The 15,749-nt window shown below is 44.0% G+C and overlaps 1 protein-coding gene across 1 annotated transcript in view; it reads left to right on the forward strand.

The window, feature by feature from the left end:
* The window catches only part of LOC131706958 (antigen peptide transporter 2-like), a 54,484-nt gene extending 51,064 nt beyond the window's left edge, over positions 1-3,420 (forward strand). The window contains exons 9-12 of the mRNA XM_059008949.1: positions 28-201; positions 938-1,097; positions 1,527-1,663; positions 2,924-3,420. Of these exons, the coding sequence (XP_058864932.1) occupies positions 28-201; positions 938-1,097; positions 1,527-1,663; positions 2,924-3,130 (678 nt within the window). The 3' untranslated portion in view covers positions 3,131-3,420. The remainder of the gene's footprint in view (positions 1-27; positions 202-937; positions 1,098-1,526; positions 1,664-2,923) is intronic.
* Positions 3,421-15,749: the final 12,329 nt, after the last annotated feature.

Here is a 15,749-nt window from a genome sequence, read left to right on the forward strand (position 1 = left end):
TGTGTTCTCTCTCTCTCTGTCCTCCAGAGCGTCTCGTTTGAGCTGCGCCCCGGTGAGATCACGGCTCTGGTGGGCCCCTCTGGCGGGGGGAAGTCGACGTGTGTGTGTCTGCTGGAGCGCTTCTACCAGCCCCAGAGTGGAGAGATCCTGCTGGACGGGGCTCCCCTTCAAGACTACCAGCACTCGTACCTGCACAGGAAGGTAACGCACTCACACTACCAGCACTCGCACTACCAGCACTCACACTGCACTCAGCACTCACACTGCACTCACGCCACCAGCACTCACACTACCAGCACTCACACTGCACTCACACTGCACTCACAGTACCAGCTCTCACACTACCAGCACTCACACTACCAGCACTCACACTGCACTCACACTACCAGCACTCACACTGCACTCAGCACTCACACTTCACTGGAAGGTGAGCTGCATGTCAGGGCTGGTAAACTCTGGGTCTAATGAACCAGTCCTGTCCAGGTTTTTCATTTCTGTAAATGCAGCTCTCGACTGGTCCTGCTTGTTCTCTGGTTGTGTTCATGGCATGGCTCTGTTCCAGTCTGTGTATTCACTCACGCCCCTGTCCCTGTCGGATTGTATTATCTCACGCCCCTGTCCCTGTCGGATTGTATTATCTCACGCCCCTGTCCCTGTCGGATTGTATTATCTCACGCCTCTGTCCCTGTCGGATTGTATTATCTCACGCCCCTGTCCCTGTCAGATTGTATTCCCTCACACCCCTGTCCCTGTCAGATTGCCCTGGTGGCTGAAGAGCCAGTACTCTTCATGTCTGGTTAATGTAACAGTGAATCTCTCTGTCTGGTTAATGTAACAGTGAATCTCTCTGTCTGGTCTGCTTGTCTGTGCTGTCACTGTGTTTATGGCACTGCTCTCTTCCAGTATTCACTCACTCTTATGTTCCTGTCCCTGTCAGATCGCCCTGGTGGGTCAGGAGCCGGTCCTCTTCGCCGGCTCCATCAAAGACAACATCGGCTACGGGCTCCCAGAATGCTCTCTGGAGCAAGCCCAGGAGGCAGCGCGGAGAGCCAACGCACACGGCTTCGTGATGAGCCTGGAGCGCGGCTACAACACCGGTGAGGCACACACACCAGTACAATGCAATACAATACAATATTATGATTTATTTCTTAGCAGACGCCATTATCCAGGGCGACTTACAATTGTTACAAGATATCACCTTATTTTTACATACAATTACCCATTTATAGAGTTAGGTTTTTACTGGAGCAATCTAGGTAAAGTACCTTGCTCAAGGGTACAGCAGCAGTGTCCTCCACCGGGGATTGAACCCACGACCCTCCGGTCAAGAGTCCAGAGCCCTAACCACTACTCCACACTGCTGCCCAATACAATACAATACTATGCATTCTGCAGCGCAGCTACAACACCGGTGAGGCACACAAACACCAGTACAATGCAATACTATGTAGCTCTGGAGTGTTCTAGTCATGGGTGAAATAGAGCTGCACAGAGCCATTGGTTCATTTGCTGTGTTTCTTCAGACGTGGGTGAGAGTGGGGGGCAGCTGGCTGGAGGACAGAAGCAGCGCATCGCGATCGCCAGAGCTCTCGTCAGGAACCCACAGCTCCTCATCCTGGACGAGGCCACCAGCTGCCTGGACATCGAGAGCGAGCACGCGGTGAGTGAGTCTGTCTGTCTGAGAGTCTGTCTGCCTGTCTGTCTGAGAGTCTGTCTGGGAGTCTGTCTATGTCTGTCTGTCTGAGAGTCTCTCTGTGTCTGTCTGTCTGAGAGTGTCTGTCTGAGTCCATTTGTCTGTCTGTGAGTGTCTGTCTGAGAGTCTGTCTGTCTGTATGAGAGTCTGTGTCTGTCTGAGAGTCCACCTGTCTGTCTGAGAGTCAGTCTATCTGTCTGTCTGAGAGTCTGTGAGTGTCTGAGTCTGTCTGTCTCTCTGAGAGTCTCTGCCTGAGAGTCTGTCTGTCTGTCTGAGAGTCTCTGTCTGAGAGTCTGTCTGTCTGCCTGAGAGTCTGTCTGTCTGTCTCCATACTGTATATTAATACCTGACCCCCTCCCCTGCTCTCACTGTGTAAATACCCCTCCCCTGCTCTCACTGTGTTAATACCCCCTCCCCTGCCCTCACTGTGTTAATACCTGCCCCCTCCCCTGCTCTCACTGTGTTAATACCTGCCCCCTCCCCTGCTCTCACTGTGTTAATACCCCTCCCCTGCTCTCACTGTGTTAATACCCCCTCCCCTGCTCTCACTGTGTTAATACCTGCCCCCTCCCCTGCTCTCACTGTGTTAATACCCCCTCCCCTGCTCTCACTGTGTTAATACCCCTCCCCTGCTCTCACTGTGTTAATACCTGCCCCTCCCCTGTTCTCACTGTGTTAATACCTGCCCCCTCCCCTGCTCTCACTGTGTTAATACCCCTCCCCTGCTCTCACTGTGGTAATACCTGCCCCTCCCCTCCTCTCACTGTGTTAATACCTGCCCCTCCGCTGCTCTCACTGTGTTAATACCCCTCCCCTGCTCTCACTGTGTTAATACCTGCCCCCTCCCCTGCTCTCACTGTGTTAATACCCCTCCCCTGCTCTCACTGTGTTAATACCCCCTCCCCTGCTCTCACTGTGTTAATACCTGCCCCCTCCCCTGCTCTCACTGTGTTAATACCCCCTCCCTGCTCTCACTGTGTTAATACCCCTCCCCTGCTCTCACTGTGTTAATACCTGCCCCCTCCCCTGCTCTCACTGTGTTAATACCTGCCCCTCCCCTGCTCTCACTGTGTTAATACCTGCCCCCTCCCCTGCTCTCACTGTGTTAATACCTGCCCCCTCCCCAGCTCTCACTGTGTTAATACCCCTCCCCTCCTCTCACTGTGTTAATACCTGCCCCTCCCCTGCTGTCACTGTGTTGACCTGCCTCTCTCTCTCTCCTCTCAGATCCAGGAGTCTCTGTCTCGCACCCGGGGTCAGACGGTGCTGGTGATCGCTCATCGCTTGAAGACGGTGGAGAAGGCTGATCACATCATCGTGATTGAGGGCGGTGAGGTGCGGGAGCAGGGCACTCACCAGGAGCTAATGAGGAGGGAGGGCAACTATCACAGGCTGGTGCAGGGGCTCTTCACAGAGACACAGCCCCCGCAATAGAGGGGCACACACACAGAGTGGAGAGAGCTGGGGGGGTTACACACACAGAGTGGAGAGAGCTGGGGGGGGTTACACACACACAGAGTGGAGAGATCCGAGCTTGTATGTCTGATTCAGTGCTCAGTGTGAGGCGCTCAGTTTGGATTAATGATCGCAGCTTGTATGTCTGATTCAGTGCTCAGTGTGAGGAGCTCAGTTTGAAGTTTTCATTGTGTGAAGCTGCTGTATATGAAATGTGTTCTGTACAGTATGAACAATGTGTTGTTATAATAAAACACAAAGCAATGAAACCCCACGAGTGACTGGTTATTCTGCTGCTATACTGAGTTCGTGTGTGTTTAAAAAAAGAAATGGCTTTTATTTTCATTCACAAAAACTCCCATTTCTAGTTATTTGGATTATACAGTGTATCTAGTTATTATCTGTAGATATTATACCCTGGTATTTCTGTGCAGTCCAGGTGAGGTGGGTCAGCAGCATTCAATATCTAAAATTGAATGCTGCTGATTTATTATGAGATTAAAGGAATTCATGTGGAGAAAGAACCTCGGGAATCGAGAATAGAAGTGCTTTGTGAGTACAGGGTTTTCCTCTTGGCTTGCGGAGTGCCACCCTCGCGGAGGTGAGACCGAACTGATCGGCCTCCAATTCTGTGAAGCAACCGTTACTTTGCAGAAGGGGAACCTAGAGGGTAGAGAATGGGAAAGTTAAAGTGCGTTAGATAGATTTGGTTGGGGGTCCGCTGTGGCTCGCGGAGAACGTTCCTGGCAGTGGAGGCCAGCACGGCTGGGTTTCTAAGGTTGGGAAGTTAGCTTTGCTTACCCCCATAGGGAATTTGTTGCAAAGGTGGAGGAGGAAATGAGGATGGAGAAAATGAAAAAGCAAGACAGAGAATAAGGGTTTAAATAGGGAGGTATTATTGGCTCCTGTCCCCCAAATCACACACAAGGTTACAATAACAAAAACAACAATAAAAAACACAACCACCTTCTATTGTCATGCTACTTTATTCAGGCCAAAACATTTACTCACGAAACACAGCACTTACAATAATGCAAATTAAAGCTAGACAAATTGATATTCAGAGTAATAAAATCAAGTCTTATCAAAAATAAAAATTAAAATCTGAATTTATGAAATAAAACAGCACGTTCCAAGCCATACCTATCAGTCTATAATGTCAATCTGTTTACACAGAGGCAATCAATACTTACACTCAATCAATACTCACAATCAATACTCACGCAATCTTTATTCACACTCAATCAATACTTGCACAATCATTATTCACACTCAATTAATACTTACACTCAATCAATACTCACTCAATCATTATTCACACAATCAATACTCACACTCCATCAACACTCACACGTGAATCAGCATGATTCTGCAGTCACTCAAATAACACTTCTGAGTTAGATCCCAGAATCTCATCGAGCAGCATCTTGAAGGATCCTAGATGTCCGCTTCAACAACATTACTGGGGAGTTGGTTCCAGACCGTCACAATTCTCTGTGTAAAAAAGTGCCTCCTATTTTCTGTTTTGAATACCCCTTTATCTAATCTCCATTTGTGCCCCTTTATCTAATCTCCATTTGAGACACTGTCTATACCTTTTAGAATTTTGAATGTTTGAATCAGATCGCCGCGTAGTCTTCTTTGTTCAAGACTGAATAGATTCAATTCTTTAAGCCTGTCTGCATATGACAAGCATTTTAAACCCGGAATAATTCTGGTTGCTCTTCTTTGCACTCTTTCTAGATCAGCAATATCCTTTTTGTAGTGAGGAGACCAGAACTGAAAACAATATTCTAGTTGAGGTCTTACTAATGCATTGTTAACTTTCAACATTACTTCCCTTGATTTAAATTCAACACTTTTCACAATATATCTGAGCATCCTGTTGGCCTTTTTTTTTATAGCTTCCTCACATTGTCTAAATGAAGACATTTCTGAGTCAACATAAACTCCTAGGTCTTTTTCATAGATTCCTTCTTCAATTTCAGTATCTCCCATATGATATTTATAATGCACATCTTCATTTCCTGTTTGCAGTACCTTACACTTTTCTCTATTAAATGTAATATGTCATGTGTCTGCCCAGTTCTGAATGCTGTCTAGATCATTTTGAATGACCTTTGCTGCTGCAACAGTGTTTGCCACTCCTCCTATTTTTGTGTTGTCTGCAAATTTAACAAGTTTGCTTACTGTACCAGAATCTAAATCATTAATGTAGATTAGGAATAGCAGAGGACCTAATACTGATCCCTGTGGTACACCACTGGTTACCTCACTCCATTTTGAGGTTTCTCCTCTAATCAGTACTTTGTGTTTTCTACATGTTGACCACTCCCTAATCCATGTGCATGCATTTCCTTGAATCACTACTGCATTCAGTTTGAGAATTAATCTTTTATGCAGGACTTTGTCAAAAGCTTTCTGGAAGTTTAAATAAACCATGTCATATGCTTTGCAAGTATCCATTGTCGATGTTGCATCCTCAAAAAAATCAAACAGGTTAGTTAGACACGATCTCCCTTTGATAAAACCATGCTGACTTTCTCCCAGGATACTGTTATCATATAGGTCATTTTCCATTTTGGATCATCTTATAGTTTCCATAAATTTACATATAATAGAAGTCAGGCTTATTTGTCTGTACTTACCTGGTTAGGTTTTGTCTCCCTTTTTGTGGATCGGTTTTACGTTTGCAATTTTCCAGTCTGTCGGTACAACCCCTGTGTCGAGAGACTGTTGCATGATCTTGGTTAGCGGTTTGTAAATAACTTCTTTCATTTCTTTGAGTACTATTGGGAGGATCTCATCTGGCCCAGGGGATTTGTTTATTTTAAGAGCTCCAAGTCCCTTTAACACTTCTGCCTCTGTTATGCTAAAGTTATTTAAAACTGGATAGGAAATGTGGGGCATGTTGTCCGTGTCTTCCTTTGTAAAAACCTGTGAAAAGTAATCATTTAATATATTTGCTATTTTTTTTATCTTCGTCTATGATTTTGCCATTTGTGTCTCTTAGACATTTAACCTCCTCTTTGAATGTTCTCTTGCTGTTATAATATTGGAAAAACATTTTGGAATTGGTTTTAGCCCCCTTAGCAGTATTGATTTCTATCTCTCTCTAGGCCTTTCTAACTTCCTTTTTGACTTGTGTTTGCAGTTCCAAGTACTCCTTTCTGTGTACTTTGTTTTTGGTCCCTTTTAAACGCTCTGTAAAGTGCCTTTTGTTGCTGATTTTTTAAAATTGATCTATTAAACCATTTTGGATCTTATTATAGTTTCCATAAATTTGGCCATTTTGTTTTAGATTTAGATTTGTCTGCTTTTGGGATGTAATAGTTTTGCGCCTCTAGTACTACATTTAGTACTACAAAAAAAAAACAGCTATCCTTTTTCTATGGATGTTTTCTCTATTTTACTCCAATCTACTTCTGTTAGTCTCTTTCATACCTTCATAGTTTGCTTTTCTAAAATTGTAAACCTTAGCTTTAGTTATTACTGTTTGGGTTTTAAAAATCACTTCAAATGAGACCATGTTGTGGTCTGTTTACCAGTGGCTCTCTGACCTCTGGTTTAGTTTTTCTGTCTTCGTTATTTGAAAAGACTAAATCAAGGCATGCCTCCCCTCTAGTCAGTGCCTTGACAAATTGCGTTAGGAAGCAGTCATTTGTCATTTCCACCATTTCAATTTCATCCTTCGTGCTCCCCATCGGGTTTTCTCATTTTATATGGGGGAAGTTGAAATCCCCCATTAGTATGGCTTCACTTTTGCTACACGCATTTCGAATGTCATTGTATAATAGATTATTTTGCTTGCCGTCTGAATTTGGCGGTCATAGAATGCTCTTATTATTATGCCCTTTGAATTTTTGTCCATTATTCTGACCCATATTGATTCAGTGTTGTTTTCTTTATCCAGATTTAACACCTGGGCTTCAAAACTATTTCTTATGTATAGCGTTACCCCTCCGCCTCTTCTGTCCTGCCTGTCTTTCCTATACAGTGTGTACCCACTAATATTATATTCGTCTCCATCACTCTCGGATAACCAAGTTTCTGTTACACCTATCACATTGCAGTTACTTGTTAATGCAGTAGCTTCAACTTCTAATATTTGGTTTCTGGTACTTCTAGCATGTTTTGATGTGGTCTCCCTTCTGTTTTTTGTTGATTTCTCCCCCCTTCCTTTTTAGTTTAAATGCTTCTGGACCTCCTCAAGGATCCTTTCTCCGAGTAGATTGATTCCCTTTTTGTTTAAGTGCAGTCCGTCCCGCCTATACAGATAGTCCTTGTTGTAGAATGTGCTCCAATGTTCAAGAAAGGTGAAGCCTTCCTGTGTGCACCACGATTTTAGCCATGCATTTTGATTTTGTATTTCCAGCTGTCCATATTGTTCAATAAAATACCACAGTTTTGGTCTTGTCTTTTAATTTCCTTCCTAGCTCTCTGAATTTGTTTTGCAGGTATTTTGGTCTGTCTCTTCCAATGTTGTTTGTACCGATGTGGACGACTACTACCGGGTCGTCTCCTGTTCATTTTAGGAGCCTGTCCACGTTCTCAGTGATGTGCGTGACAGAGGCTCCTGGAAGGCAGCACACTGTTGTAATAAGGGGGGTCCAAACTGCGAACTGAACTTGCTGTGTTTCTCAGTATGGAGTCCACAACAGTCATGACCTCTCTTCTTCTTGCAGCCTGGCCAGCACTGTTTATAGGGTCCTGGATGTTGTTCCTTTCTTTTTCTTGATGTTGGTTATGATCTTCTAAATGTTGAAGTGGCTCAAATTTGTTGGATGTTTTGATTTCTGGTGGTTGTGTTTGGCAAAGTTTCTTTTTTTCCCTGCTTCTGCCTATCTGAACCCAGCTGTTTCGATCCTCATCTATCTCCCTGGTGGTTTCAGTCTGTTACATCATGCAGGTGTCACAGCTTACTAGCTTGAAGACCATGCAGCTGCTTTCAAACTGCTTCTAATTGCACTGTACTTTTCCACAACTGTACTTCTCCATGCTGTCGCTTATGTCTGTATCTGTTGTGCTGCTGGCTCCACCCCTCCCCCTTGTCTCAGAACGGCATCGAATTTGAATCCACTGCTCTGAGCTTCAGCTTGTTATCAGAAAAAGAATGCCTGTTAGAATTTAAGCTGCAGTGATTTCCCAATTTACTGTGCTTACTGAGCAATGCAAACCTGAGCAATGAAGCCCAGTTCTTATTGTGCATGTGTTTGTTGTGTTGTGTTTTTAAGACATTCAAGGAAAGGCCCTTGTAGTCACCTGTGGTCACCACAGGGGGCGCTGCAGCACGACTCAGAGCAGAGGCCTGTCTAGTGGGGGCGGGGAGGGACTGAAGCAGCCCTTCAGAGTCATGAGCGCTGCTTCACTGCTCCCAGTTCCCTGAAGTCAGGCGACTCCTGCCTGCTAGTGTGGATTCCTCCAGAGTGCGTTGCTGTGGTAACGGACGCACAGCAACAGAGTGATGTAATACTTCAGAACCGAAAGCAAGGAATAGCAGGGACTTTCCAGTGTGATTTTCAGAGGATCTGTGCCACAGTGAAAGGCTTCCTTCTGCATTGCAGCAGCTGTGCCACTCACAGCAACAACACAGACAGGCTCCCCCCATCGGCCACAGAGTCACACTGGAACATGGGGACTGTTTACAGCACCAGGCTTAGTGCTTCACTCTGCTTTCTCTAAAACAGACCTTGTTGGCTTGCCAGTTTGTTCACAAACAGCAGACATGCAGCAGTAACCCTGGATCTGATATATTCGTACATTATTTATTAAAATAAGCGTGTCTGTATTAGATAAGCAGCACCAAGGCTGACATTATGAGTTGTTAAGATGAGTAAACGCCCCGTGACAAACCACAACAAGCCTCTCTTACCAGAGCGCTGTCCCTCACTGCCTCAACGCTTCCTGAAATGAGCCAGGGCAATACAGAGTGATTCCACTAGGGGGAGCCGAGCTGCACAGCACAGCAATTCCACTAGGGGGAGCTGAGCTGCACAGCACAGCGATTCCATTAGGGGGAGCTGAGCTACACAGCACAGTGATTCCACTAGGTGGAGCCGAGCTGCACAGCACAGCGATTCCACTAGGGTGAGCTGAGCTGCACAGCACAGCGATTCCACTAGGGGGAGCCGAGCTGCACAGCACAGTGATTCCACTAGGAGGATCCGAGCTGCACAGCCCAGGCAAGGGAGACTGAAAGCAGACAGGGAAAGTCCAGGCAGGAGGTAAACCCGGAGCAGCACAACCTGCTGTGTAACAGCATGTCTCCTCTCACTCTGCTCTGGCAGGGCGACAGCATCGTGAAGAAGGGCAGCTCACAGAGCTCTCTCACTCTGCTCTGGCATGACGACAGCATCGTGAAGCAGGGCAGCTCTCAGAGCTCGCTCACTCTGCTCTGGCAGGACGACAGCATCGTGAAGCAGGGCAGCTCTCCGAGCTCTCTCACTCTGCTCTGGCAGGACGACAGCATCGTGAAGCAGGGCAGCTCTCCGAGCTCTCTCACTCTGCTCTGGCAGGACGACAGCATCGTGAAGCAGGGCAGCTCTGAGCTCGCTCACTCTGCTCTGGCAGGACGACAGCATCGTGAAGCAGGGCAGCTCTCAGAGCTCTCTCACTCTGCTCTGGCAGGATGACAGCATCATGAATCAGGGCAGCTCTTAGAGCTCTCTCACTCTGCTCTGGCAGGATGACAGCATCGTGAAGCAGGGCAGCTCTCAGAGCTCTCTCACTCTGCTCTGGCAGGACGACAGCATCGTGAAGCAGGGCAGCTCTCAGAGCTCTCTCACTCTGCTCTGGCAGGACGACAGCATCGTGAAGCAGGGCAGCTCCCTGAAGCTGTGCTTCTCTGCTCTGTGCTACAATGTCAGCAGGATCTGTCATGAGACAATGTATTTGCAGGGCATGTACTGACACTGAACGGAGCTGCAGAATGCCCTTTTCTATATTGTCTGTTCCTTACTCTAATGCAGAGGTTTCCAAACGTTTGATTGCCGCGTACCCCCTTCCAGACCTATCAACTGTCTGCATACCCCTAGCATACAGGTTTATATTTTCACGTTAATTTTAATATATGCTTTCATAACACATATTTATACACACACAATAATATACTTACAATATAAATGACTAATATAATTACGGCTTCTGATTTTAGGGTTTAACCGATAAAACTTAAAAATTAAAATCGGTGTATAATAAACACTGGAAATATACTCAATTCACATTGACTTCATCATACTTTCCCCATTTTCAAAAAAAAACAACCTAACACATAAAAAACAAAAACAAACTACATTTCCCTATGTCCCTCCTTCCTAACTTGTATTGATTAGTTCTGAATACTTTCTCGAATGGAGGCTTGTTCACGGGATTTAAAGATGTATTACAGTTAAGACACAGAGGATTTAAAACAGAATTGCAAATTGTAGCGAAATGTAAAAATAATGCCTACACACAAAAACTCCAGAAGAATGTGCCGTGACCAGAGGGATTTTGTTGTGGAAGACAGCAAAGGAAAGAAGATACAAAGTGTGGAAAATACTATCGAGTTACTACTATTGTGACTTTTGTAAAGTACAGTAACAGAAAACAATTTCATACAGTACATGAAAAGCGAAAGCCCTGAAAAATTTTTTTACATAAAACTTAAAAATAGGTATATATAAGCACCAAAAACCGTAATTAATAAAAAACGAAAAACATAAGTCCTAAATATAATACATTTAATTTGCACTGGACAGTGATTGGTGGTGAGAGCTCTGTACGTCATTGTCTTTGTGTATCTTTGTCCTCATTGGAGGTTTGCAATAAACGTGCACAGCAGGGCGGTCTACCCAAGTGTCACACAGCTGAGGGATTGTCTTGCACGACTCTTTTTTGTTTCTGAAACTCACTAGCATCACGCACCATTTCATGGCAGGAATTCTCAATGCGTTTTAAAGCTTTGTCTGAGTATGACAAGTCTTATGAAAATGCAAAAACAAAAAACAAAACAAAAAAATACACAATTTGTCCCGCGTACCCCTGTGACAGAAACACAATGAGTCTTGGTTGTAAATCTCCCTCCCAACCTGTGAGGGCACTAAGCAGCGAGAACAGAGTTCTTTGGATGGGCTGGTCTGACAGTTCTTTTCCAGGGTCGGGAAGTCAGACAGTCTGGATGAAGGCGAGACTCAGTTGCAAGAACGCATTGACCCGGAAGGGAAACGATGTGGCAGCCGCAGATTGGAGAGGCGGTTGCACTCGTTTACCAAGGTCATGTGTGAAAGCATAAAAGGGGACAGAGAATCGCAATCTGTTCATTCACTTGGTTTGTGTTTTTAAACCCAGAAGAACTGTGAGAGACCCCAGAGAACGTAACAGTTTTGTGAGTGTTTTGTTTGTTTGTTCTGTTTGTTAGTAATTGTCTTGTTTGTGAATCACCAGACAGCTAACACGATTCCGGAGCTGTTGCCTTGGGCCAGCACTAAGCCGGAACAGCACTTCACCACTGTCACGAAATAATCTATCATCCACCTTGAGCACTACAGCACGCACCCAGGACTGGTGACCGTGTTTGTATTATTGTGGGGCGGATATTATTGTTTATTATTTGGGACTGCAATCCTATTGTTATTTACCCCGTGCAGTACACATTGGTGTGTATTGCCGGGGGATTATTGTTTGGTCACCAGACCTGGAAAACAAACTAAAACTCCTTTCCAAACTGGATTACAATCTCTGTCTGTTTCATTCATGCACTGCATCACTCCTGTACCTGTACCCAATCAACCACAACCCCCTAAACATGTCTTAATGTATATTAATTTAGTTATGGGAAGATGCAAGCAGGAGAGCTCATCTACTTCATTGAACTTCTTTAAGTGTTAATAATGCCATTACACCCCTGGTGAATTTCACTCACACAATGATTTTGGGGACAAAGTAGTCTGCATGCAGATCAATGTACAAGACTGGTTTGCACACTGGCTGAAGCTGCTTGCAGATGAAATTGTGATTTACACAGGTCCATTTGCACCAGACAAGAAATGTGTGACCTGAAGAATTGAAAAGTATCGTGCTTCTGCACCTTCATAAATAAAAACAAACAGCTCCCTTTAAAAACATGGCAAACAATAATGCAGGGCTGCTGTGTCTGATGCAGTAAATATCTAATGCAATGCACTGAACAAGATAACAACACAAAAAATAACAAGAACAAGAGAACAGCAATCCCTGTGTTACAAGAAAGAGAAAAAATAACAGAGAGAGACTGGAGGAGAGAAAATAACAAAGAGAGATAGAGACTGGAGGAGAGAAAATAAAGAGAGAGAGAGAGAGAGACTGGAGGAGAGAAAATAACAGAGAGACTGGAGGAGAGAAAATAACAAAGAGAGAGAGAGAGACTGGAGGAGAGTAAATAACAAAGAGACTGGAGGAGAGAAAATAAGAGAGAGAGACTTGAGGAGAGAAAATAAGAGAGAGAGAGACTGGAGGAGAGGAAATAACAGAGAGAGAGAGAGACTGGAGGAGAGAAAATAACAAAGAGACTGGAGGAGAGAAAATAACAAAGAGAGAGAGAGAGACTGGAGGAGAGAAAATAACAAAGAGAGAGACAGAGACTGGAGGAGAGAAAATAACAAAGAGAGAGAGAGAGAGACTGGAGGAGAGAAAATAAAGAGAGAGAGAGAGAGACTGGAGGAGAGAAAATAACAGAGAGAGAGAGACTGGAGGAGAGAAAATAACAAAGAGAGAGAGAGACTGGAGGAGAGAAAATAACAAAGAGAGAGAGACTGGAGGAGAGAAAATAACAAAGAGAGAGAGAGAGACTGGAGGAGAGAAAATAAGAGAGAGAGAGAGACTGGAGGAGAGAAAATAACAAAGAGACTGGAGGAGAGAAAATAACAAAGAGAGAGAGAGAGACTGGAGGAGAGAAAATAAGAGAGAGAGAGAGACTGGAGGAGAGAAAATAACAAAGAGACTGGAGGAGAGAAAATAACAAAGAGAGAGAGAGAGACTGGAGGAGAGAAAATAACAAAGAGAGAGAGAGAGAGAGACTGGAGGAGAGAAAATAACAAAGAGAGACTGGAGGAGAGAAAATAACAAAGAGAGAGAGAGAGACTGGAGGAGAGAAAATAACAAAGAGAGAGAGAGAGACTGGAGGAGAGAAAATAACAGAGAGAGAGAGACTGGAGGAGAGAAAATAACAGAGAGAGAGAGAGAGACTGGAGGAGAGAAAATAACAAAGACTGGAGGAGAGAAAATAACAAAGAGAGAGAGACTGGAGGAGAGAAAATAACAGAGAGAGAGAGACTGGAGGAGAGAAAATAACAGAGAGAGAGAGAGAGAGACTGGAGGAGAGAAAATAACAAAGAGAGAGACAGAGACTGGAGGAGAGAAAATAACAAAGAGAGAGAGAGACTGGAGGAGAGAAAATAACAAAGAGAGAGACAGAGACTGGAGGAGAGAAAATAACAAAGAGAGAGAGAGACTGGAGGAGAGAAAATAACAGAGAGAGACAGAGACTGGAGGAGAGGAAATAACAAAGAGAGAGAGAGACTGGAGGAGAGAAAATAACAAAGAGAGAGAGAGAGACTGGAGGAGAGAAAATAACAAAGAGAGAGAGAGAGAGACTGGAGGAGAGAAAATAACAAAGAGAGAGAGAGAGACTGGAGGAGAGAAAATAACAAAGAGAGAGAGACTGGAGGAGAGAAAATAACAAAGAGAGAGAGAGACTGGAGGAGAGAAAATAACAGAGAGAGAGAGAGAGACTGGAGGAGAGAAAATAACAAAGAGAGAGAGAGACTGGAGGAGAGAAAATAACAGAGAGAGAGAGAGACTGGAGGAGAGAAAATAACAAAGAGAGAGAGAGACTGGAGGAGAGAAAATAACAAAGAGAGAGAGAGAGAGAGACTGGAGGAGAGAAAATAACAGAGAGAGAGACTGGAGGAGAGAAAATAACAAAGAGAGAGAGAGAGACTGGAGGAGAGAAAATAACAAAGAGAGAGAGACTGGAGGAGAGAAAATAACAAAGAGAGAGAGAGAGACTGGAGGAGAGAAAATAACAGAGAGAGAGAGAGACTGGAGGAGAGAAAATAACACAGAGAGAGAGAGAGACTGGAGGAGAGAAAATAACAAAGAGAGAGAGACTGGAGGAGAGAAAATAACAAAGAGAGAGAGAGAGAGAGAGAGAGACTGGAGGAGAGAAAATAACAGAGAGAGAGAGAGACTGGAGGAGAGAAAATAACAAAGAGAGAGAGAGAGAGAGAGACTGGAGGAGAGAAAATAACAGAGAGAGAGAGAGACTGGAGGAGAGAAAATAACAAAGAGAGAGAGAGAGACTGGAGGAGAGAAAATAACAGAGAGAGAGAGAGAGACTGGAGCAGAGAAAATAACAAAGAGAGAGAGAGACTGGAGGAGAGAAAATAACAGAGAGAGAGAGACTGGAGGAGAGAAAATAACAAAGAGAGAGAGAGAGAGACTGGAGGAGAGAAAATAACAAAGAGAGAGAGAGAGACTGGAGGAGAGAAAATAACAAAGAGAGAGAGAGAGAGACTGGAGGAGAGAAAATAACAAAGAGAGAGAGAGAGACTGGAGGAGAGAAAATAACAAAGAGAGAGAGACTGGAGGAGAGAAAATAACAAAGAGAGAGAGAGAGAGACTGGAGGAGAGAAAATAACAAAGAGAGAGAGAGACTGGAGGAGAGAAAATAACAGAGAGAGAGAGAGACTGGAGGAGAGAAAATAACAGAGAGAGAGAGAGACTGGAGGAGAGAAAATAACAAAGAGAGAGAGAGACTGGAGGAGAGAAAATAACAAAGAGAGAGAGAGAGAGAGAGAGAGAGACTGGAGGAGAGAAAATAACAAAGAGAGAGAGAGACTGGAGGAGAGAAAATAACAAAGAGAGAGAGAGAGAGACTGGAGGAGAGAAAATAACAAAGAGAGAGAGAATTACTGGAGGAGAGAAAATAACAAAGAGAGAGAGAGAGACTGGAGGAGAGAAAATAACAAAGAGAGAGACAGAGACTGGAGGAGAGAAAATAACAAAGAGAGAGAGAGACTGGAGGAGAGAAAATAACAGAGAGAGAGAGAGAGAGACTGGAGGAGAGAAAATAACAAAGAGACTGGAGGAGAGAAAATAACAGAGAGAGAGACTGGAGGAGAGAAAATAACAAAGAGAGAGAGAGACTGGATGAGAGAAAATAACAGAGAGATAGAGACTTTTAGAGTGAGCAGTCACAGAAAATATGAGCTCCTGAAAATTTAAAAATTTATATGTTTCTTAGTGAAATAAAATGCCAATTTAATAACATAAACATATGTAAAGTAGTATTAAAGTAGTATTTAACGTAATATGAAAAAATAAGAGAAAACATTTTGATTAAATATTATAAAAACACCAAAAGAAGATCCCAAGACCAAAAGAAAAAAGAACACAGAGGAAAGGGAAGGAAGGAAAGAAGAGAGAATTAAAGGAAGAGAAGACAAATTAAAAGAAAAGGAAAGAAAGGGAAAAAAGAAAGAGAAAGAAAAGAAAGAAAGGAAGAAGGAAATAAGAGGAAAATAAAGAAAGGAAGAAAATCACAGAGCAAAGGGAAGGAAGGAGAGAATTAAAGGAAGAG

This window comes from Acipenser ruthenus, chromosome 38 (genome assembly GCF_902713425.1).
Source record: "Acipenser ruthenus chromosome 38, fAciRut3.2 maternal haplotype, whole genome shotgun sequence".
Lineage (NCBI taxonomy): Eukaryota > Metazoa > Chordata > Actinopteri > Acipenseriformes > Acipenseridae > Acipenser > Acipenser ruthenus.